This window comes from Desmodus rotundus, chromosome 1 (genome assembly GCF_022682495.2).
Source record: "Desmodus rotundus isolate HL8 chromosome 1, HLdesRot8A.1, whole genome shotgun sequence".
Classification (NCBI taxonomy): domain Eukaryota; kingdom Metazoa; phylum Chordata; class Mammalia; order Chiroptera; family Phyllostomidae; genus Desmodus; species Desmodus rotundus.
In genome coordinates this window covers 29,339,567-29,364,120 of record NC_071387.1, presented here as the reverse complement: position 1 = coordinate 29,364,120, position 24,554 = coordinate 29,339,567, and the positions used below count along the sequence as shown (strand labels likewise).

The 24,554-nt window shown below is 51.0% G+C and overlaps 1 protein-coding gene across 4 annotated transcripts in view; it reads left to right on the top strand.

Moving 5' to 3' along the window:
* CCDC180 (coiled-coil domain containing 180) overlaps positions 1-24,554 on the top strand; it is a 50,563-nt gene that overhangs the window by 13,644 nt on the left and 12,365 nt on the right. For 2 of the 4 annotated variants that reach the window (XM_045195131.2, XM_045195130.2), the window contains exons 11-29: positions 501-580; positions 954-1,042; positions 2,733-2,855; positions 4,028-4,201; positions 4,957-5,072; positions 6,194-6,320; positions 7,971-8,010; positions 8,140-8,636; positions 9,889-10,124; positions 13,677-13,852; positions 15,409-15,589; positions 16,424-16,570; positions 17,201-17,345; positions 17,521-17,637; positions 18,587-18,685; positions 21,017-21,136; positions 22,763-22,935; positions 23,231-23,286; positions 23,405-23,480. In XM_045195131.2, coding sequence (XP_045051066.2) covers positions 501-580; positions 954-1,042; positions 2,733-2,855; positions 4,028-4,201; positions 4,957-5,072; positions 6,194-6,320; positions 7,971-8,010; positions 8,140-8,636; positions 9,889-10,124; positions 13,677-13,852; positions 15,409-15,589; positions 16,424-16,570; positions 17,201-17,345; positions 17,521-17,637; positions 18,587-18,685; positions 21,017-21,136; positions 22,763-22,935; positions 23,231-23,286; positions 23,405-23,480 — 2,772 coding nt within the window. The remainder of the gene's footprint in view (positions 1-500; positions 581-953; positions 1,043-2,732; positions 2,856-4,027; positions 4,202-4,956; positions 5,073-6,193; positions 6,321-7,970; positions 8,011-8,139; positions 8,637-9,888; positions 10,125-13,676; positions 13,853-15,408; positions 15,590-16,423; positions 16,571-17,200; positions 17,346-17,520; positions 17,638-18,586; positions 18,686-21,016; positions 21,137-22,762; positions 22,936-23,230; positions 23,287-23,404; positions 23,481-24,554) is intronic. The other 2 variants (XM_045195133.2, XM_045195132.2) reach the window with 1 other exon arrangement.

Genomic DNA, 24,554 nt, shown 5'->3' with positions numbered 1-24,554 from the left:
TCCCGTTGCCCCCCTTCCCTCCCCACCTCCCTGCACACCCCCTCCCACCCACATTCCTCCCCCCTTTAGTTCATTTCATGTCCATGGGTCATACAGGATTCACTGAACTTTATTTAGACAATTCTCTGTTGTTGGATAAGGTAGTTTGCACTTTTTTTTGTTTATAAACAGTAATGTTAAGCAAACATCTAACGCATAACGTTGTATACGTTTTATATTGTTATCTGAGATTAGGTTCCTAGAAGTGGCTTCTTCGGTCAAGCGATGTAAACTTGACCAAGTGATGTTTTTTCCCATTAGGAAAATTCGGTTTTACTAAGTCACAGACCCGTTACTGTGAACAGACCTTCCCATGGGGTGTGTGCTCGGCGCTTTGCTTCTTCAGTATTTACACAGACAGCAGCTCCGCCTCTGGAGCTTGCGCCTGGAGGATGGAGCTGATTGTGACAAGGGCACCTTTTATTCCAGCATGGCTTACTTGTCACACCTTCCTTCCCCAGCGACCTTCTGCCGCCCAACTACAGCCAAGATCAGCTGGCTGAATGGTATTCTGCTTTCAACTCCCTGAATAAGCAGCTTGGTGAGTGAGGTTTGGGGGATTTCACTTGGGTCTCCCCAGAACTCTGTTCCGGTAGCAGCTTTGTAGCAGCTTCAGCTGGTGGGTCGATCATCTGTCTGAGAGTTAGAAACTCAGGAGTGGGTGGCAAGTCCCTCCTGGGGGAGACGGGATGGGGGGTGGAGGGAAGCGTAAGTTCTGAGGGCTCATATCAGCCCGCTGAGACCTGGCCTGCAGAGCCAGGATAGCAAGGAAGATTTTGGTGAGCTCAGCCGCCCTGATTCAGGCATTTGATTGGGCAGAAGACACTTCCCTTTGTGAATGGGAAACTCGTCTTTCTAATCTCCCCTCTTCCTTCTGGAAGAGCAGCTGACATGTTTTGTTTCCACCCTTGGAGACACCTACCACACCGACTGCATGACGCAGCTCCGCGTACAGTACGAGAAGATCTGGCAGGAGTGCCTGGCCTACGTGCAGGAGTGCAAGGTGTGTGTCCCGCCCGCAAGCCTGAGGAGGGGAGCACAGGGCTCGGCCTGATGTCCCCTCCCTGCCCGCCCCTTCTCACACGTGCCCCAGGCCTTCACTGGCTGTGGGTATTCTGCAGCTCTTCCCTCTGCCTGTACCCCACCCCCACCTCCAGGAAGCCTTCCTGGTCTCACAGAGTTATATACTCTCTGACTGCCTCAGACCTCACCCTGGACACTTCGCATCACGCGCAACACTTGACATTGTTCATTCAGCGAGGTTGCTCGTATCCGGGGGTTCTTTCCGGTGCTTCGCTTACATGACTCATGCTGCCACAGCCGCCACCCCCTTTTCTCTTCACCCCGCGCACCTCCGTTAGAGGGGGAGCCAAGGGGCTCGCCCATAAAACCCCTCAATGAATGCCTGGCTTTCTGGGGTACAGGAAATATTCCGTCAAAATGCCCTCTCCCTGCCTCCATAGTAAAACTGTTCAGATGAAAAAAACAAACAAACAAAAAAGCCCAATCATTTTGAAGATGGTCTCACCTGCCGGCTGTGGCAGTAGGAGCCCCTGAGTGCCCCATCGGCTACCCCGAGAAGCTCCTGCTCTGCCACCCCTCGTGTGTCTTTCTAGCCTTTGCTCAGCCGCCGAGACCCTGAGGTGAGCAGAGTGCTTCTCAGTGCGATGCACGGTCCAGGTGCTGTCGCTTCCGCAGGCTGTGCCACCCCCTGCAGACACCGTCCTTGAGTCCCACAAGGTTCTGTAGAGGGTGTCGCCAGCCCCATCTGGAGATGAGAAGACCCAAGTCTGCAAAAGGCCCCGGGCACTACCCAAGGCCACAGGGCCCTGCCCATTTGCTCTGTGGCCATAGGGACAGCCACATGCCTCTCAGCCGGCTCATCAGGGACATCAGACTTCAGAAGTAAAGTAAAGCCTAGGGAGGGTTAGGAGAGAGGTAAACCTGTGTCCTCTGAGAGTTGCCCCACCCCACACCAGCACTCACCTCCCCTACCCTGCTGCTGCCCGGGACTCCCCCCACCCTGGAGCCCCAGGGCTCTTCAGCCCTGAGGGCTGAGGCCTGGAGCCATTCTCACTGCCCTTTGTCTGCCCGCAGGGGCTGCGTGCTTGCTGAAGTCCTCACGCACCCCTAGAGTGCATTAAGCCTGACAGAGGACACTTTGTATTCCCCTTCAGCAGCATTGGAAATACACAACTACAGACCAATTTTTAATTTGGGGGAAGCTTATTTTAGATTTTATGTATAAACCAAGGCTTTATTAACATAGAGAGCCCACTTGCCCCTGGCACAGCTCAGTTAATGGGAAGCGGGAGCCTGTCTGACTTGCAGCAACTCTGAGGCCACGTGGGGTGGTGGGCTGTGCCTGGGGGTCTGCAGTAGGGCAGGCCTCGGTTCAGACTCTGGCCCCACCCTGTGCCACGGGTGTGTTGCCAGCAAGTCCCTTCACTTCACTGGGCCTCTGTTTCCTCATCTGTCAAAATGGGGCTAATGAGAACAGCTGCAGGGGAGGTGGGGCATTCAGTGAGACAGGGAGGGGACAGCACACAGCACCGGGCCACAGTGACAACCATCTCCACTGCCGTGAAGGTTTCCCCTGAGGTTCTTGGGAGGGTGGAGCAGATCTCAGGGGCAGGACCAGGCAAGTGAGGCCCCCACCAGCCCTCAGCCAGGCTCTGCCTTGACCCCTCCAGATGCAGCTGCTGGACTGGAAAGCCTTCACTGAGGAGGAAGCAGAGAGCGTGGTGAGCCCGGCCTTCTTCCAGATGGTGGGAGCGCTCCAGAGCAAGGTGGAGGAGGAGCTGGAGTCCCTGAACGTGCGTAGATGGGGACTGTGCAGCTGGGGAGCAGGGTGGGGCCACCTGGGGTGCAGGGCTGTAAGAAGAACCGGATTCCAGGGTCCTCCAACTTTCCCGTCATGAGGGAGTCCTTTTCCCTCACCACGGCCAGCCCCTCAGAGCTGTCCCGATGTGCCAGGCACTCCAGGGTCTGCCTCTGCCTCCCAGCCACCCCCCTACCCTGGCACCAACACCCGACTCCACGGGACCAGTCTCCAGCAGCGAGTGTGCCCCAGCCCCTGTTCAATTTGGGTGCAGAAGGGTCACAGGAGCAATAAGCCCCTGCCCCAAGATGCTTCGGATCTGGAGTGGGGTCCACTAACGTTTCTGCAAGGGACCGGATAGTAAGTATTTCAGGCCCTGTGGGCTGTCAGGTGTCTGTGACAAATTCTCACCCTGCTCGTCACACACAGGCAGCCCGAGGCAACGCAGAAACAAATGGGTGTGGCTGTGTCTCAATACAACTTCCTTTGTAAACACTGACTTTGGATTGTATATAGTTTTCACATCATTAAATATCTCCTTTTTATTTTTTTATTATTATTATTATTTTTGCCCCAGCCATTTAACAACATAAACTCTGTGCTTAGCTCCCAGGGCCAAACCGAAAGAGATGGAGGGCCACTTTAGCCCACAGGCCAAGGTTGCTGACCCCTAATGCTGATGAGAGCATAAGACACATATTATTTAAAGGGGGAGAGGTGAGGATTAGCAGAGTGTGGCTTTGGCCCAGATGCTGAGAGTCAGGGAGCTTCACAGAAGGAAAGATGCCCCAGGGCCGAGAGGGGTGCAGCCACCTGAAGGCCCAGGCGGTTTCGAGGGTGGTTCCTCTTTCTTCTAAACCCAAACTCCATCTTCTTCCTGTCAGGGACTTCAGTGGACATGAGACAGGTCTAGACATGAGACTTCAGGGAAAGCCAGACCAAGGGTATGACCTTGGGCTGACTGGAAATACTGTCCCAGAGAAAGGAGGGCCTTGAGCCAAGGTGAGGCCCAGATGACCTTGAAGGATGGTGTCCAGGCAGTAATGGCCAGTCCTCAGAGACATGAGTGCTCCACTGTTCAGTGAGGGAGCCCAGTAAGTGGGGCCTTGCCCCTCGCCCTGGGGCACTTGGCACTCAGGGCTCCTTCTCTGGGCTCTGCCACTGCAGAAATCCTTTGAGGCCCTAGCGAAGCGGGCAGAGTGGCAGAGCTTGGACCTCTTAAGCTACTTCCAGGAGGCCGTGCAGCTGTGGAAGGCACACCAGGGCGTGCTGTCCGTGCAGGAGACGGAGCTTGAGAAGCGGATGGAGGAGCAACGCCAGAAGCACAGCCTGGAGAACCAGGTGTGGCTCCCAGCCCCAAGGGCAGCCCCCACAGCAGGGGAGGGAAGAGCCACGCCCCAATTGTTAGCTGCCCAAAGGCTCTGCTTGGTGACCTATGAACTCAGCCAGCATTCAGGTGCAAAAACAAACAAACAAACAACTTGACCCGTGCTTCACACCATCAACAAAAATTAATCTTAAATGTAAAACCTCAAGCTAGCTATAAAACTTGAGCCGATGGGGAAATTGAGGTTCACCTTGGTTGTGGGACTCAATGGGAATAGAAGAAATTCACCTGAGTCAGGTCTGGGCTGTGCAATGGGTCCCTGGATCCAAATGTGTCTGCAAGGGAGTGTGTATGAGAGACAGGCAGACCGAGGACATAGAGCCTCTACCTTTGGCAGTGAGCTGGCTCCCACCCCGCCTGCCTTCACACCCTCTAGGAAGTGTGCTCAGCATCCAATGTCAGTACGACTGGTGAGAGCGAGGGGCAGGTGGCCTGGCAGGGTGTGACGGGCCACGCCACGTGGGTGTGAGAGATGTGTCCCTGAGGAGTCCTATCTGAGCGGGGTCTCCAGGGATGTAAGGTAGACAGGGAAGAACATTCCAGGCAGAGACGAGAGCCCAGAGGCCTGGAGCAGTGCCCTTGTTGCAGAAAAAAGAGTCCTGGGCCTGCCCTGGGCGCCTGGCCCCCAATTCCAGCGGCAGGGTCTCTGCGTGTCACTGGAGACCTGGTAGCTCCCAACTGCTTTCTCCTGTTTGGGGTTGGCTGCCAGGCCCAGGAGGCCCTCCTTGATGAGCTGTTGGACCAATTGAGGCAGCAAAGCAGTGAGGCAACCCTGAAGTGTCACCTGGAAAAGGCCAAAGATTTTCTGAAGAATATAAAATGCAGGTAGGCAGACCAGAGCCCAGAAGACAGTGGGGGATGAGCTGGGATTCATCATATTCAAGGTCAGAGGCTGCCTGCTTGGGAGCCCAGGGGTGCACCCAACAAACTCCAGATTAAATGTTGCCTCCAGCTTGAGAATGTCACAGTCCTTTACAGTGCTGCTGTCAGTCAACACGGAAGCTTCCAGGGAGAACTTTCATCTGAAAAGTTTATGGAAGGAGGTTTCAAGGCCCTGTAGTTTAAAGGTCAAGAGGATGGGCCCTCCTCTACCCTTAAAATATATGCTCTTTGTTAAAGAAGAAAAAGTTAACCAATACAAACATGTAGAAAATTTCCCCTCATTCCTGCCCGACTCCTTCTTTGTATGGGCATGTACCATATATAGGGATATATACACATATATAGCGTTTTTTAAACAAAGGTTGGATCATACTCTGCAAATATGTTTTATAACTACAAATATGTTTCCACTTTAAATTACCATGTGGAATATATTAATATGGTTGCTTCATAATGATTTAACCATCCCCCCCAGTTGATTAGCTTTTTAAGATTGGTTCTGGTTTTTCAATATTAGAAACAGTTCTCTGTGAACCAGCTTGTATCTCTGCTCCTTCGTACACCCAAGTCTGTGAGGACCACTCACGGGACAGAAATTGCACTGCCGGTTGTTCGCAGTACTTAGGTTCAGAATTCTGTCTCGAGGCAGAGAGTAACCCTCTGAGCCTTGGTCTCCTGACCTGGCCAACAGATAGACATCTGGGTCTTGAGGCATTAGAGGGTTTGATGGGATAATATCGGGGAAGTTCAAGAACAGGGTCAGGACTGTGGGCAGGAAGTGGGAACCCATGTTACAACAAGCAGAGAACACTCTCTTGTGTGCTTTCTAAATAATGTCCTACAAAGTACCATTCCTTGTATGGTCAGAAAAGCAAACCAAGGGCTGTTGTTGTAAAAAGAAACCTACACAGCAGCTCTGCGCAGAAGTAAATGCCAAATTGCAGTCCACCTGTGGGGGCAGGGGCTGGGCTTTTGGCTGGGGTCCCCCACGCTCAGCCAAGCCCTTCTTAGATGATGGTCTCCCCTACCTACCTTCTGCTCTCACCTGCTTACCTACCTTCCAGTTACGAATATTTTCATGTCCTCTTGACACAAGAAGTGACGGAGTACTCGGCGATCATACTGAAAGAGCTCAACTCCTACAGCTCCAGCCTCAGCCGGCACTTCTACGTTCGTGAAGTCTTTGAACAGGTATGGAGAGGGAGGGGCACGAGAAGCCCAGGCCCTCACCAGGAAGCGAAGGATGACTTCTAGTTTCTGTTTGCTTTGACTTTGAACTACTTCCCTGACCCATGTGGAGTTAGGGTCTATGTCAGGACATCAAGGAATAAGAAGCTGAAAGCGTTTCTGAAAGAGACCACCTCTTTCTCAGATTAAAAGAGGTTGAAGCGCTCAGAACTTAGGCCTCCCATTAGAAAGGAGTTCTAATAAAAAGATTAATTTAGATGATTCTTTGGGTTCTATTCACCCAGCCCACCACTGCCACATAACCCCCTGAATACAGCTCTGACCTACCCACTGTCCTGCTCACAGGCCCTCCCCAGCTCTGCAGCCCCTACGGAATCCAACCCCAGCCCCTAGGTGACCACAGGGCCCCCCACCTGGCTCCCACCTTGACTGTCCCTGCCTCAGCCCACTCCTTGCTCTCCCTGTGTGCCCCTGCCCCCGCCCTTCCTCATTCTGCTCCTCTGCCTGCCTCCGCACATTCAAACCCACCCACACTTCCAGTCCACTCCCGGTGACAAGTGCCCCATCCACTCAGCCTGACCCCCCGTGTCACCCGCCTCACCCCATCGCTTCTCCTGTCTCTGGGTGTGCTTGCACACTGGCTGCTGCTGAACGCAGGAGTTCGGAGCACCTGTTGAAGGTGTGCCCTGAAGAGCAGGTGTGCCTTACTAACTTGTATTCAGCTTGGATCGCCCTCAGCACAGTGTCTTGCACAAAATTCAGACGCAGCGAATGGCCCTGGGTAAAGCACGAGTACCCGGCCTGTCCTGGTCCGACTCTGCCAGAGGCGGGCGCTTTCCCACATACCCAGCCAGAGTCCTGCGTGGCCAGAGCTGAAAATACATGTGGTTGACACTGAACCTGGCCAAGGCTTTCCCGAATACACGGGCTCCCTGCCTCCTCAGAGAATCCCTCCTCTAGGCAGGGGTCACTGTTCCGATTGCTCAGGAGCGCTCCCTGTGGCACCCGCGGTGAGGTGAAGCTCAAGCTGCAGGAGGGTGAGCTCATCATCCGTCCTGTGAGGCTGGTCTGGCTGCCTGGCTGAAAGGACAGGCACTGTCATAGTCCTCGTGGTACAAGGGAGGATGCTGAGCCCCACAGGGTTTCAGGAGCTTGCCCAAGGTGGCCCAACTTATAAGGAGCTGGGATTCGAGTCCAGACCCGCAAACTACGCAGTGCTCACCGTTGTCTGTGGCACACTGTGTTGATAGCTTCATCCAGGGAATGGGTAGCGTCGACCAGAGGGCTCCCAGATCTCATAGGTCATGTTCACTCTGTGTGCTTGTGAACCCAGGTGAGCTGGGCACAGCAGATTCCTGCCCCTTGGTTTGAATCCTTCAATTTATGCTTTCTAGCTCTTTGCCCCGGATCATGACTGAAAATGTGTCAGAGTGAGATGTGAAGGCCCACTGTGCACTGATGCCCACTGTGTGCTGAAAGGGCTTGCTTGTATGCCTGGGCTTAGGGAAAACAGTCCCCTGGATTGAGGACACCCTGCATTGGGTATTGGGGGGAAGTAGGTCTTTTTACGTAAAAGAAAAGAGGTACCCTTGGAAGTGGCGCCCAGAGGATGGCAGCACTGCTCGCTCAGGGTCCTGTGTTTTTTCTTTGCAGAACTTGGATGGGGACGTCATCCTCAAACTCCGGGAGCCAGGTAAACCTGTCACACGTCAAGTGTGATCCTCCCCGACTCCACTCTTGGGTATTCTGGGACTGGGGACACCCACTTCAGGCTCCATTGGTAACCTGTCTTTCCTCTTGCTTTGGGGTCGGTCCTCAACAGAAGCACGTGAAAAGCATTTCCAGGACAAAATGAGAAAATTGAGGAGGGAACAAAGGGCTGATGTGGAAATGAGCAAAAGTGAGGAAAGCATGAGTGGAAGCCCAGGGAACCCCAGGCCAGCAGAAGAGATGCAGGAAGGAGAATCTCAAGACATTGAGTCATTCCCAACGGAAGAGGTGGGAGTGAGCCAGCAGGAGAAGTCCGTACTCAGTGAAGAGATGGATGAATCTGGAAAAGATTCTATTCAGGAATTAGAAGAAATGCAGGTTGAAAGAGACAGCTCCTTAAAACCATCCCTGAACCAGGAAGGTGTCAAGGTTCAAGAAGAGGAGGGGGAGAGGAAGGAGAAGGAAGAAGAGGAGGAAAAGAAAGAAGAGAAGGAGAAGGAAGAAGAGGAGGAGAAGGAAGAAGAGAAGGAGAAGGAAGAAGAGAAGGAAGAGGAAGAAGACAAGGGGGAGGAAGAGGAGGAGGAACGTGAGAGTTTATCTATGGTTGAGGTAGGTCAGCAATGGATTTATCCTTTGGCAAAGGGAAAGTGTGTTATATTCACTATGTGCCTCATTAATACAAGTTTGAGTCCTCAATGGCTCAGTCTCCCTTGGGGTACATATGAAGAATGACAACGGTATGCACCCCTTTTATTTGTGTCAACAGGGACCCAATTGTTACCACACAGCAATGCTTTTTAAAACTCACCTTCCTCTCCTCACATCCCACCCTACAACCTTCTCTGAAGTCCTGTGGCTTTCCTCGTTCTTTCCCTGTCTTCTCTCTTTCCTGCTCCTCTTTATTGTACAGATCAACTTAGCCTCTCTAGCCCTTCTCTCTTCCCGTCCCCTGGTTGTGTAAAACAAATGCTCTGCCTCCTGGTTGGCAGACAGGGCTGTCCTGAGAGGGCAGGGAAGTAACTCTCACGTTACTAAACCTGTCCGACACATTCAAACTCACAGAATAGTAACTTGAATTTCCTAGTCATGAAACTGCAGAAGACTCTTCTCCTGAGCTGCTGTGGAAGAACTGTCCCATGAGACTTCTTTCTGAGCAGAGAGCTCACACTCAAATGCCCACAGGCGGGTAACAGGAGAGAGAGCTGGAGACCAAGTGTAAAATGATGACAAGTGGTAATGAGTATTGTCTTGGTCCATTTGGGCTGCTGTAAGAGAACAGTGTAGACTGGGTAGCTTATGAATGACGGAAATTTTTTTCTCATGGTCTGGAGACTGGTAAGTCCAAGATCAAGGCACCAGCAGATTCGGTGTCTGGTGAGGGCCCACTCCCTGGTTTATAGACGGCCTTCTTCTCACTGTGTCCTCACATGGAGGAAGGGACAGGGGGAGCTCTCTGGGGACTATTTTGTAAGGACACTAGTCCCATTCGCGAGGGCTCTGCCTTTGTAACCTAATCACCTTCTGAAGGCCCACCTCCAAATACCAATACTGCAACGATACAAATTTTGGAAAGATACTCAGCATTCAGCCTGTGGCAGCTGTGCAGTTGTTACTCAGCTGTAGCCAACAATGCCACGAAGGAATGTAGGCCCAGAATTGCCAGACTTTCTGATTTTTAAGAGAAATCCAAAATCCAGACTCTATGTGGAATTTCCTGATTTTAAAAGCACTATGTGGGCAAAAACACAACTGCAGGCAAGATTCAGCTCACAGCTTTACAGCCTCAGGTGTCCAGGAGCCTGTGGTTGGGTCCCCAAGTCTGTTTGATGCTACCACGTCTAAGGTCTTGTTTTCTGCTCAGTCTGAAGCCCAGGAAGAGAGTCTGGACGCTGGGTCCCTTGAGGACATGGACATGGAGTCCTTCACAGTCTCCAGTGGGAACACGTACTTTGTCTTCCTGCCCCTGGACCAAGAAGAAGAGGATGGCGAGAGGCCCTGTTCCAGCCTTTCTGCCACTCTCATCGATGACACTGTCAACGCCAAGTTCCTAGAACAAGTAATAATTCCATCCGCACTGGTTTCAGAAATTAAGAAACAGTGAGTAGGAAACCCTTTTAGTCTCGTTCTCTTCTCCTGAATTTTATTAACAATGTGAAATATTTTAACACAAAGTGGACTAATTTCAACTGGTAAAAGGAAATGTACAGCCCAGGCTGGCGTGGCTCCGTTGGTTAGAGCATCGTCCAGTAACCGAAGGGTTGTGGGTTTGATTCCTGGTCATGGAACATACCCGGGCTGTGGGTTCAATCCCTGGTCTGGGTGCAAACAATCCCTGGTCCTGGCGTGTATGATCCTCAGTCTGGATATGTCCGGGAGGCAGTCAATCGATGCTTCTCTCCCGCATCAATGTTTCTCTTCTTTCCTCTCTCTCTTTAAAAAAAAAAAAACAAGCAATGAATAAAAAATGTCCTCAAATGAGGATAAAATTCTTTTTTAAAAAAGGAAATATATAACTGAGGGTAGAGATGAGACGCAGAATAAAAAGTAGCAACTGTCCAGAAACTATTTGCAGTCACAGATGCTCTCTGTGAAGATGACCCCTAGGCCTCTCCCAGGATGCCTTCCCTCCTGGGCCTGGTACCTGCAACATAGGGTTTTCTCCGCAAGATGCTTCTGGGTTCTAGACCATGCCCCATCAGTAATCTGAGCACTTCCAACTTAAAAAAAGACTTCTATAGACTAGGCCATAGGTGTGAGTATATCAGTATGATATTGGGCTCTGATTATATGACATATTTATTGCAGGAAATTAGAAAATTGACAAAAGTGCAATGAAGAATATAGAAATGATCCATAATCTTACCACTGAGAATTTACCTCCCCTAACTCCCAAGTGTCTCAGCCTTCATGTTTGAATTTGGGCCAAATGTGGCAATCTGCCTCTGACTTTAGGACAGCATATCCATTGCCCTCCTGACCCTACAATGTCATAGCTAAGACTGACCAGCTAGAGGTCACCTGGTGAGTCCACCTCCCTTGTTTACACATGCGCAGGAAATACAAGGAGTAAAGTCAGGCCTTCGTACTCTCTCCTCCTTTACCTCAGCATCTCCTTACCTTGGAAATGTCTCCTGATTTGAACCTCACCCTCTCCTTCCTCTGTCATAGGACTTTGTCCTCTCCGCAGCCCATAGAACAAAGGAAAGCAAGGACCACTGCAAGAGCGGGTAGTAATTGAAAGGATTTAATACTTTCAGTAATTATAAGAGGGGTACAATAACTAGCCCATGTTACACATCAAGAAACTAAACCTCAGAGAGTTAGTAACTTGAATTAGATCTTGGAGGTAGGAAGTGGTTGGTTCCATGATAGGAATTTAGACCCTGTGAATTCCAGAGTGTCCAACCAAACACCATGCCATCTGACCTTGGGGCTAACCATAAAAATAGTCATATGTTTGAATGACTGGAGTTGCACGTTGCAGGGTAACATATATACCAAAACGTACAGAAGTCGCGAGTGCACAGCTCAATGAATTATCCAGAGGGGACACACCTGCTAACCAGTACCCACAAGACGCGGAACATGACCAACTCTCCAGGAGTCCCCCTCGTGACCTGTCTCAGGTCACTGCCCTCTCTTCCCCAAGCATGACAAATATTCTAACTTCTGAACTAGGTTTGCTTGTGTTTGAACTTTATCGAAATGGAATCATACAGAAGGTACTGTTTTATGTCAGGCTTTTTCATTATGTTTGTAAGATTCGTATATATTTTTTCATGTGGCTGTAGCTTATTTTTTACTTCTGTATGGTATTTCATTTATCCTTCTACTACCGATGCACACGTGGGCTGTTTCCCGTGTGGAGATGCACCAACAGTGCCCTGTGAACACTCTGTTATGTACGAGTCTGTTGGCGAACATATATGCCCATTTCTGTTAGGCATGTAACTAAGGGCAGCATTGTCGGGACATAGAGCTGTGTGTGTGTGTCTGTCTTGAGAGGACACAACCAACAGACACTACCAAGACTTTTCAGAGGTGGTCTAGCGGCTCACAGCAGTGTGTGAGCGAGTTCCACTTGCTCCACAGCCTCACCGGTACTCAGTGTCGTCTGCGGTTTTATTTAGCCATTCCGGTATCTGTGTAGTGGTGTTTGATTGTTTCATTGTGACTTCATTTTGAATTTTGCTGATGAATAATGGTGCTGTGAACCTTTTCAAATACTTATTGACCAGTTGGTTACTTTCTCTTCAAATCTTTTGCCCACTTTTTTCTGGTGGATTGTCTATCTTTTTCCTCATTGATTCATATGAGCTAGTTACCTCCCCTAGATATGAGGGGGGTTTTCAGGTAGATACATGGCAAATATTCATTCATTCCCTCTCTGTACTTACCTTTTTAACTCTCTTAAAGGAGTCTTTTGATGAACAGAAATTCTAATTTGTAGAAAGGTTCTAATCATCATTTTTTTATAAGGATTAGTGTCCTTTGTGTTCTAAGAAACCTCTGCTTGCCTCAGAGCCATGAAAATATTGCCCTACGTCATCTGTCGCAAATATTTTTGTTTTAGACTTCCACGTTTAGATGTGAAATCCACGTGGAGCTGATTTTGTGGGTGGCGTAGGGTAGGGGTCCCCATTCATTTCTCCCCACATGGACAACCGGTGCACCCCAGGCTGTTTGAGAAATGCCCCCCCCCCGCTGTGCCTCTCCCTGGTGCCCTGCTGTCTGTCCTTGCACCACCTGCTCATCTTGCTTGATGACTGTTTCTTTATACTGAGCTTTAATATCTCAAAGAGTGAGTCTTCCAAATCTGGTCTTCTCCAAGATTGTCCTGACTGTCCTTGACCTTTGGTGTTTCTATGTAAATTTGAAATCAGCTCATCAGTTTCTATAAGACGTCTGCTGAAATTTTTTTGTTATCTCATTGAATCTAGAGACAGATTTGGGGAGGACTGACATGTTGACAATGCATACGTTTTAAAAGGGAGGAAATGATAAGCTGAGAAAAATGTTTGCAACTCACATCACTGTCAAAGGACCTCCTGTTCCTAATATATACAGAGCTCTTATACAAAGAGATTGCTAAGAAAAAAGCAGCTACACAGAAGAGAAATGGTCAAAAGACATGAAAGGATAGTATGAAGAAAGAGAAATTAAATAATCTTAAGTACATGGAAACACACTCAACCTCAGTCATAGCATGACAAAATTGTCAAATTTAAAGGCTTAACAATACACTCTGAGGCTGTGGAGACATAGGAACTATCCCTCACTGCTCGTGGGAGTTCAAGTTCCTTGCAAGGGAAGCACTTTGGTTGCATCTTCAAGAATCACACGGGTATTTTAGCCTTTGATTGGACACTTCCAGTTCAGGGAATTTATCCTACAGAAATGCTTCTACACTTGACATATGTACAGTGTTATTCATTATAGCCTTCTTTGTAAGAACAAATGGTGGAAAACTGCCCAGTGTCTTCCAGCAGGGGTATGGTTAAAGAATGGTGGTCCACCCAGGCCAAAAAATACAGTGTAGACAAGTAAACCGAGGAAGAAGGAGAGAAAGGGTGAAGCGCTTTATCAGTATGGAAAGATCTCTCCCGGCACGATTGCTGGCAGGCTCACCCTCGCTGGTTTCTCCCCCAGACTTCGAGCTGGCTTTTTTGAGCACTTAGAGGAGTGGTTTGACCAATGTGCTCTCAGTGCCCGGGACGTCGTGGCCAACAAGATCGATGTGCTGGAGTCAGAACTGGAGCTGCGTCTGCACCTGCACGAGCCAAGAGCCGGTCACATTGAAAAGGACATCCACAACGTCAGGGCAGGTACAGACCCTGCCTGGGGAGGCTGCTCCGCCCCAGACCCTGGTGTCCGAGCCCCCACAGCTCCACATTCATTAGCTGCCCCTGTGTGCATCACACGACGTTTATCTCATCGTTACTGCACCACAGGAGATGTTTGCACCGCCCCAGCTGGTAGAGAAGGTAGCACTCAGGGTACTCATTCAAGATTTTTTTAATTGATTTTTTGAAAGGGCATTAGATACTGAGATGACAAGTATTGTGCTTTTGTAGCTGTGTGGACCCCAGCTCTGTTCCTGTACCTGTCAGATGCACACCTGCGTGGCAGATGCTTGAGAGGCAAACCTGTTGCTCAGGAATCAGAGTTGTCAGGCTCAGCCACTGTAGCTGTGTGACTCTGGGCAGATTACCTGACTTCTCTGATGCATCTCTCCTCTGCAGAAGGGGCTGTTGGTGGTGGTAGGGGTACAGTCAGGAGTCATGAGCACCTCGTACAAGACACAACTTCCAAAAGTAGTCGCCATTAATTTCAGCATACAATTTATAACACTTAAAAAGAGATGCTTTTCTTTCTTAAGCAGAGGGCTCCATTAGTGGGCGGGGGCACACTTTTAGTTGGATTCTGCAATGACCCCTGTTAGGTTTTCACTTGGGTTACACTTCCAGCTCCCTCGTAGACCTTTAGAGCTCGCAGATAGCCCCCACATGACCCCACCAGGCTCCTCTTGCTGGGGGCTGCGAAATGGTTGTGGAATCAGGCAACCTGGCCTGGAGTCCCAGTGTCTGTGGCCTAAGGAGACCTGGTTGACTTTTAGAACCTCATTATCTTCATCTGAAAATGTGCATTAACTGTAAATATAAATAAAGATGCTTTCAGAAGCCTGGTCTCCTTCCCCTGCCCTGGCTCCGTGGCCCAATGTACAACGTGGAAGTCAAGGCCAGGGAAGCAACGTCCCTGAGTCACGGTGCTCCATTTGGATAGAGCTGAGGTCACACAATACTTTCACCACGCCGGCAGGAGGGACCAGAAAGGGTGATCTGGGGCTGTCTGCTAGCTCTGAAGGCCCATGATGGAGCTTTTGGAGCCAAATCCTGGTTCTTTTTATTGTACCTTAGAAGCCCGTGGGAATTCAGGCTCATTGGAAATGAGTAGCCACTGACTTAAAGAAACAACCCCCAGCTGCCCAGCTGTGGGCTGAGTGTTTTCTCCCAGACCCTCTCCAAAGATCGCTGCCCTCCCCAACACCTTGCCCCTATCCCACCTGCTCCCAGGTTGCTCCCCTGGGACTGTCCCTCTCTCGGACGTTGTTCCCTTCAGCTGCAGGCAGGGTGTCTCCACCAGCAGAGACCTCCCCGCCTGCTGCTGAGCAGAGCCTCCTCTGCAGTTAGAGACCCTGGGGCAGTCTCAGGCTGGCCTCCCTGAGATCGGAGCCCATCCCTAGGCCGAGCCCTCGTGAGGGCAGCAGAACAGAATGAGGAACCTTGGCCTGAGCGATCCCTGCTCTGCAGCTGGCCCAGGAAGGGACTGTCCTGAGGTGACTCTGGATCCAGAGGACCACAGCTCCTCTCCTCCTTTTCAGCCGAGCTCTTGCTTCATCAAGAGCGTTTGGCCAGCCACTGTGCTGGGGTGATGGAGGCGCTGAGGAAGGAGAAACTGATGTTCTCCCAGTTCCAAGAGGAGCAAAACACGAAATCCGAAAACTTCCGCCACAAGATTCACGACATGGAACACGTCTTCCTGAACGCCACCAAGAGCCAGAAGTAAGGACCCTGGAGTCTGGAGTCCCCCACCCTGGGCTTGTGCTCCCGGAACCCCGCCGGGTGGCTGCTGTCAGAGGAGCAGTCCCTCCCCGAACCCAGAGCGACCTTCTCTTCAATTCACCTCTTCACAAGACTCAGAGTCCGCCTGTGTGAAACATCTCCCTGGGGGCTGGGGGTGGGTGAACAGCCAGAGAGAAAAAAGGATGCTCGTGGTCAGAGTGCAGGGATGCAAATGACGTGCCCCAAAATGTCCATGGTGGGAAAGACCACTTCTGTCCGGGGTGATCAGGAAGAGTTTTCCTGCAGGACGCCCCTGGGCCTGGGATAGAAGAAGTTGGGGGCAGGGGACAGAATCCTCCCATCAGGAGGGGGCAGTGGCCCATCTCGGGGTAAGGATGTGAGCAGGGCAGAGCAAGGGGTTCCAGGAAGGTCATTCAGAGATCTGTGCGGGAGGCTCTTGTGTGCTCAGGGAGGCCTCAGGGAACAGGGGAGGAGCTCTTTGAGGAGAGCACCAGGGAGCAGGAGCCACGTTGCTGTGAGTTAGAGAGGGCGTGCTGGAGGGGGGATGAGATCCAGCAGGACCTGGGGTTTCTCCTGCCAGTTTGGTGGCAGGAGCCTGAGAGAAGTGCCCTCTGACCCAGCACCCTGAGAGCTCCACACTGCCCTGCACACACTGGCATTGTGAACTTCCTTCTAATGCCTCTTCTTCTACCCAGAGAAGACGGGCAGTGGTTCCGGTGGCCTCACAGCTGGGTATGGCGGTGGAGCTCAAGCAGCCTTCCAGGTTGCCCTGCCCTGCCCAGGTCACCACCCTGCCCCTCCCGTGTTCCCCAGGCTGGTCATTCTCAGCAGCACAGTGCACCAGGAGCTGCTTAGCTATGTTGACGTCATCCAGGTGTCCCTGCGCAGCTTCCGCCAGTACCTGGAGGAGAGCCTGGGCAAGCTTCGCTACACCAACATTGAGTACATCAAGCACTGCAGGTGGGAACCAGCATCCGGGGCGTCTGTGGGCCACCAGGCGTTCTCTGTTGAGAGGTGGTCATGTTCCCCTGAATTTTTTATTGTGACAAGATGTACGGGACATACAATCCACTTGGACCATTTTCGGCGGCAGTAATTCACGGTGTTGCGCCATCCTCACCACCATCCACAGTCAGAGCATTTTCGTCTTTGCAAACTGAAACTCAGAACCCATTAAACCCTGACTCCCATCCCCTCTCCTCCCGCCCCTGGCAACTGCCATTCTATCTTCCACCTCTCTAAGTCTGACCACTCTAGGTACCTCACTATAAGTGGAATCACACGTTTGTCCTTCGTGCGTCTGGCTTATTTCACTTAGCATGATGTCATCAACCTTCACCCACGTGTCAGAGTTCATTCCTTCTTAAGGCTGAATACGATTCCACTGTGCACATACACTATGCTTTGTTTATCCATTCACCTCTTGATGGACGTTTGGGTGGTTTTCCTGATTCTGTCCTTGACCTACCTGCATTCATTTTACCTGGATCTTGTGCTTTTAATCTAAAGCCTTATCAACCACAGTATTCGGGATGAATGGAAAGTTTCAGGTCTGATCAGTGGCTTCTATTTCTCCCAAATTATTTCCAGATTGTTTTCAGAGGGAGGCAACTTTTCTTCTGAAGAAATTGAGTTACTATGTAATCGACTAGAGAAGGAAGCTGCCCGGATAGAGTATGTTGAAAGCTCCATCATGCTCAACATGGAGAAGATGGAGAGCGAGTACCTGGACCAGGTGGGTGAGCCTCACCTTTGACCTTTAGCCAGGATCTCAGGGCACCTGGTTACAAGGTCAACAGAGCCAGTCTAGCCCCCTTTCCAACCACTAGTTGAGCCTGTACCCCTCTGCTTCCGAAGCTCAAAGATTCCCAATGAAGTCCCCCTCCTTTACTTCTTATGTTTCTTTATAGGCCAATGATTTCATCAACAAGTTTGAAAGTAAATTCCATAACCTGTCTGTGGATCTCATCTTCATAGAGAAAATCCAGCGGCTGCTGACAAATCTGCAGGTGAAAATCAAGTGTGAGGTAGGTCAGATTAATTCTTCATCTGGTGCTTATTTGTCACACGCAGCTGCATGCCAGCACTGTCCTAGAAGCTGGGGATTCCAGTGTGGTCTCTGCCCGGCGGGACCTGCACTCCAGCCAGGAAGGCAGATTAACATGTCGTGGCTTCTAATGTTCGCTGTGTTCTTATGCACCATGCACCCGGCAGACCGACTTATTTTGATCAGCTGTGTGAGTCCTCACAGGAACTGTGTAAAGCAAGTACGTTTTTTAACCCACATTTTTCCGAGAGACTCATGCAGAGAGTGACTTAGTCAAGAACACAGAGCTCCTAAATGGTGTAGCTGAAATGTGAATCCAAGTCAAAGATGTCAAATAAACAACCTAGCTGTACACCTCAAGGAACTAGAGAAAGAACCAACTATACCCAAAGTTAGCAGAATGAAGGAAATAAAGGCCAGATCAAAAATAAATAAAATAGAGACTAGAAAACACAATAGGAAAGATGAGTGAAGCTCAGCGCTGATGTTTGGAGATAAACAAAATTGACAAACCTTTAGCTAGACTGAGGAAAAAAAAGAGACGATACTGAAATAAAATCAGAAATAAACGAGAAGACATTGCAACTGATGCCACAGAAGGGCAAAGGCTCTTAAGAGACCACTCTGACCCATTATATGCCAACCAGCTGGATAACCTACAAGAAATGGACAAATTCCTAGAAACGTACCTACCCCTCAACCAGTTCTGTGAGTCACCAATTTTATTTTGAACCCTTATCTACTTGATAATTTTTTTAAATCCCTTAAATTTACACTGCCCAGGTTTTTGATAAGATTGTGCATTTTCCCCTCCTGGTTTCATTTTTTTCCGTATTTAATTCATCTCTCAGACAATATGTTTTGCTGAACATTTTCCTGATCAAAGCAGGTATTCTAGAAACAAATCTTGGAACCTCTGGTTTTTCTAGGTGGCAAAGTCCAATTCGCAAGCAGATGGATTAAATTCTTGTCTGGAACAGCTTCAAAGCAAAGTAGAAATGTATCGAAACTCAAGGGGGGATAAAAAGGTACGTGCTCAGGAAGCGCTAAGCTATGAGTGGTGAAGATGCTTCATGCTAGAATCATAAACGGGGAATAAACTCACATCCATGGGCAAGATTTCTCCAGCACCGGAGGGGCCTCTGAGCCTTCCTACTTAACCCCTGTTTCATTCCATGGAATTAAGGAGGAGATGAGAAACCAGGCACTCCCCCCAGCCCCCATTACCTCCCCGGCAGGCAGCTAAAGTCCAGTGAGAAAGTTTTTTCTCTTCCATTTCAGTGATTGAGTTAAGGTTCCATTGTTATTAGCAATAGAGGACATCTATTTTTCTATCCTTATTTTTTTTTTCTTGCATAGCAACACATGCTTCTTGGAAAAAGTTCCAACAGCCACAAAGCGCAGGGTGGAGAACACACGTCACTCATGTTGTCCTCATTTCCTGCAGGGCCCCTCATGACCTCTGCGTTTTCGTGCAGATGGTTCTACACATCCCCCGCAGAGCAGGGAAAACCGGTCCATCTGCTGTGACCCCTACAATGGGCCCTTTAGGGACAGCTCTGCCTTTCCAGAGCAGAAACATTTGCTCTCCCACATTTTCCCACCTCCCAACCTCCGCTCCCCTGGTGGTGTCATGGTGTTAGGCAGAGTGCCAGGGCTTTGCACAGCCTCCTGGCCACGTTGGGGAAGCATGAGCTTGGGTGAGCAGATGGCCCTGTGTTAATGGGAGACACCAGTTGGACGCTTGTGCAGACCAGTGATCAGGAGACGAGACAGAGGCATCGGATGCGCGGTGAAGGCAGAGGGGACCAGGGTGGGTACTGTCTGGGACGCAAGCTCAGGGCCATTTTGAGGAGGGCTGTCTGGCTTCTGGGAACAGAAAGGCAGGAGGTAGGTCAGAGAGAGGCAGGGTACTGGGACAGAGGCAGAGAGAATATATGTTTACTCATTATTTGATGGACACAGGAGCTGAATGAGTGACTTTTTCAGCTATCAAATGCTGGCATGTGCATATTTATGAATGCACATTAAATGTCCTAATGATAGGAACCCATATTAGTCATTCCTCATTCAAATAGTAGCTGGCAATCTTCCTGATTCTGGATCTACTAGCTTGCTTTTATTGGACAAACTAGAACAAAAGAGTAAAAGGATGGGTCCTGAAAGAAAGGGAGGATATGGAGCAAATGGAATCAAGGATCATGCACAAGAAAGAACCACAGAAAAGGCGGGGTTGAGAGTGGGATTCAGAATTGGGTATAACTGACCTCATCACAAGTCCATGTGCTGCAGAATTAGGCAAAGAAAGAAAGAACAACTTGTTGTCTTCATGGAGTGAAGTTTTGAGCAACTTTATGGATTGAAGTGGCCTTTTATGTCTAAATCATATGTGGCCTGGACAAGGTGCCAGCAGAGACATGTTCCAACTCCAGAGCTGAGTGGAGGGGAGAATGGGCAGGCCTCAGATTGTATTGGAAACGAAGGAAGTGAGAGAGGCCAAGGCGCTTCCTGGCCTGGGTCACCTAATAGGTCAGTGGATGATTCAGGGAGCCACGCGTGAGCACTGCTGAGGGAGGCATGGGAAGTGGTAAAGGTGAACATCCTCACAGTGCTTTCCTGCACACCTGTGGGGCGTGGTCAGCGGGATTGCTGCTCCGGGGCACGTGTGCTTGACCTTGTCATTAGAACCCCTCTGGAAAAGCCGTGGTCATTTCATTCCTGCGTGCCCTTGCCATCTTGGGCCGAACATTTCCTCCGGAATGTAGAGTGTTAGAGCCAGCAGAAATCCTAGGGGGCGTTCTTTGTCCCCCGCACACAGATGAGGAGGCTGAGTCAAGCATGTTCATTTTTTTTAAACTTTATAAAAAAGGTTTATTTATTTACTTTTAGAGAGAGGGAAAGGGAGGGCAAAAGAGAGAGAGAAACGTTAATGGGCTAGAGATATGACTATTGGTTGCCTCTTGCAAGTCCTGAACTAGGGACCTGGCCCACAACCCACGCATGTGCCCAGATTGGGAATTGAACTGGTGACCTTTTGGTTAGCAGACTGGTGCTCAGTCCACTGAGCCACACCAGCCAAGGCAAGTCAAGCATGCTTAAATCGTTTGCCTAGAACACACCTGTAGAACCAGGAATAGAACTCGCGGTGCCAATCAACTGAAGGATCCACTGTCCCAGTGGAGCAGCCTAACAGTCAGCACAGTGTTCCCACTCCCCCGGGCCCTCCCTGCAAGTGAGGGGCGCCCATCACACCAAGAGGCATCCTCAGCAGCCAGCCCCCATTCCTGAGATTTGGATGGAATCAGCTCACCCTCCTGCAGCCTGCTTCCTGTGGTTTTCTTCTTCCATGTTCTCACTAGGTAGTGACCACAGAAGATGTCCGCGGCTCTGTCCAAGCTTGGAAAGAAAAACTGAACCAGAGGATTCAATACCTCAACTGTGGGATGGACAGAGTGTCCACAACTCAAGTGGATTTTGCTGTAAGGAACAGAATGGGCTGGCGGCAATGGGTGAGGGACACCTGCAGGGCTCAGCAGGCCCAAGGGAAGAGGGCCTCCCAGATCCCTACTGGCAGCAGGCCTACTGGGGAGCCTTGTAAAGACCGCAGGCTGTGGGTCAGATCTGGGTTCAAATCCAAAATGGGCCACTTCCATACTTTGGTTTCTTAGGAGACCCCTCACCTGCTAGCACCACCTCCTTTCCCCCATCAGGGCCCTCGGCCCACCTCGCCCACCAGCTCTCAGGGCAGCCTCACCTCTTGGCCTCTCCCTTCCCACCCTCACCCATGAGCACCCACCAGCTTCTCCTCACCTACCCCTACCACCTCATCCAACCCTGGTCTCTTGCCCACCTGGTTGCCCTTATCCTCCTACCACCCTCCATGATCCGCTCCCTGAGCCGCAGCCCGACCAAACCCTAGGAAAGGCCAGTCTGATTGTGTCACTCTCCTGCCCTCTGGGCAAAACCCAGACCCTTTCATTGGACCTGCGCAGCAGCCTCTGCAGTCCACCCTCCACGACCTCCTCATTTCTCTGGTCTCCCTGAGGTGTCCCTTTGCCCTGAGCCACCCCCCCACCCCTGGACTGGTCGGGGTGTCCTGGCCCCAGAGGCACCTCAGCTTTCCCCAGGAGGCCAGTGAGGTCTCCATCTTAGGGACCATCTCCCCTCAACCATATGCCCAAGAGGGCGGAAGAACCTTATCCCCCTGACCCCACAGCCCCCACACCTGGGTTTGAACACCAGAGGCTCTCAGCCGACTTCAGGTGGTATGGGGGGGCTCACAGAACCCACGGCAACATAAACGGCACCTCTGAGCACTGCCCTGGTCACCCTCAGGCCCTACCTCCTTCCACTGCCACGTTTTCAAACAGCCCTTCCTTCCGTGGGAGGCTCTTCCCACCGTGCCACCAACACTAACCTCCAATGCACCACCCCTACCATGCCTGACAAGATGGGGTTCAGGAGCCCAGCTGGGGCACTTCCCTCTTACAGTCCACTGCTGAGTCACGATGCAGAATAAAATAGGGAACGCCTGACCAAGCACTCCCTGTGGGCCGCCACTTTGGCCCCTTCTCTAAGGTCCACCGCGAGGAGGAACGGGCCACTCGCTTATGCACGCATGCTTTCATTCACTTGTCGGTTGGTCACAGGCCAGTCTTACAGGTCTGTGACCCTCCGTCTCATAGAGGACACTGGAAGTTTCCCTTTACAGTACTGGTCCCCATTGTGACCAAGTGTTTATTCGTAGATGTGCATATTAAATGTCCGTCTCTCTGACTGGACTTTAAGGTCCATGAGGACAAGGGTCATGTGTGGACTCCTCACCCCATGTCCCGGGACCAGGCAGAGCCCTGCAGAGAACAGGAATTCAGGAAACATTTTTGAAGGTTGGCACGCACGCACACCATGCATGCATGAATGGCCCTCTAAAAGAGATAGGAGCATTACTGTTTTATAGAAGGGAAAGTAGAGGCTCAGAGAGGTCAGGCAGCTGGCCTTCAGCCACAGCACCTGAGCAAAGTGGTGCCAGAGTGTGGACCCACCCTGTCTGACTCCTGGCACCTAGACTGGGCCTGTGCACTTGGGCCCTTCTCTCTGGCCTGCAGGACAATGTGTTCACCGACCTGGAGATAGAGAGTGACATCCTAGTGTCTTCAGAAGCCCTGGAAGAGGAGGGCAAGACACATGGGGTCACCCCCGAGTCCTTTGCCCATCCGAGCCGCATGGGGAAGCCCATGATTGAAGACCCAGCTATAGAGGTGGTGAAGAAGATCCTTCAGTGAGTCGCCCTGGGGTGCACAATGGGGCCCTGCCTCCATGGCCCATGCCCTGAGCCTTCGGGAACTGGCTTTGGGGCCCCACACCTTGGGTTCCCATGGGAGCCCACTCCTGAAAGCCTGTGATCTCGAGCAAGGGACGTCTCCTCTCAGAACCTCAGTTTCCCCCTCTAAAATGGGGCTCAGGATAGGGTGGAGTTACGTGGTGGTATGTGCTAACTGGGGGTGGTGCCCAGCGCCTGGCTTGAGCTGTCCTCACGGCCCCTGGGTAAGCCTCATCCCTTCCTTTGGTTTCAGACTTCAGGACTTAAAATTCTCAGTTCCCTCCTCTGAGAAAATTCGATCGCAGACAGGTAGAGGCCAGCAGGCCTGGGGGTCTCGGGGCAGTGGCGGTGGGGAAGCCAACGGTGCTGCCCGGCCCATCCTCATCTGGGGTCCTCTGCTCTTGTTCTGGGCAATTGTCACCCAAAGGCTTGAAGCGACAGCGGAACCAGGGAGAACACTCTGCGAAGGCTTTGCCCAGTGGCAATGTCACCTCTTCAGGGAGGTAGGGATGCTGGGCTGCCCAGGATCTCCCCTTCCCTGACCCTACCCTGTCTCCCTAAAAGGAGGCTGGAGATCACCCTGTTGCTTTACCAGAGTCCGTCATCAGAATGTGCTGCCTGTGCCCACAGCTCCGAGACTCCAAGGGGCCCAGCGAGGGCCCGGCTCTGCCTCTGGCTTTGGTCATATCTGCAGTCATTCTTGCAGAGTGACCTGGCTCACACCGGCCTCCCAGCCAGAGAACCTGTCTGGGAGCTCAGAGGTTCCATGGAGATGGCTGGTGGACCCAAGCCCCACTACCTTCCCACACACATCGTGTTGATCAGACCAAGGAACCCTAGAGATGGGTCTCCTCAGATGGCATCACAGAGCCATAGGAGGGATCCTGGGCCTCTGCATTCCAGCCACATGCTCTGCCCACTGTGCCCCGCTGGGGTGACCAGACTCGGGGCCCCGTGAACATGAGCCCTGGCTACCACTCAACGTGGATTTTGATAACAGAAGCCACATGGCTGAGCCAACTTTCCTGGGCTTCTGTGAGCCTTCGTTGATGTGGTTTAATTCTTGGGTTCGAGGAAGTAGCAGTGAGGAAGCTACTGCTTTGCATCCCTCGTAAGGTCATATGCAACATGGAAATAAGCAAAGACCAACCAAAGGACAACAGCAAAGGCTATTTATTCAGAGCTCACTCCAGCATGGGGGACAACTACGTCACTTGCATTTTAGTGGAGACTCAAAGGCAGGCAGAGGAGTAGGAAAGCTTTATAGTGGAGAAGAGGGAGGGCTTTGGGCATGCCTGATTGGACGCTGTTGGCACAGGAAGGGGGTGGGGCAGGCCAGCAGTGGGGCATCCTGTGTGATTGGTTAGGGGAACGTATTTGGGTTTGTCTGGTCAGTCCTAAGTGGGAAGCAGGGACAAAACTTGGGAAAGCTGTCACTTACTAATCAATTCCTGGTCATTTGGGGGCCAGTTATTACAGACATTATTGTTTAGCTTTCTGAATTGTCCCTGGGACAGCCACTGGCTTCCTGCAAGTCGGACGACAGGCTGGCTGCCCGAGTTGTTTGTTGTAATGAG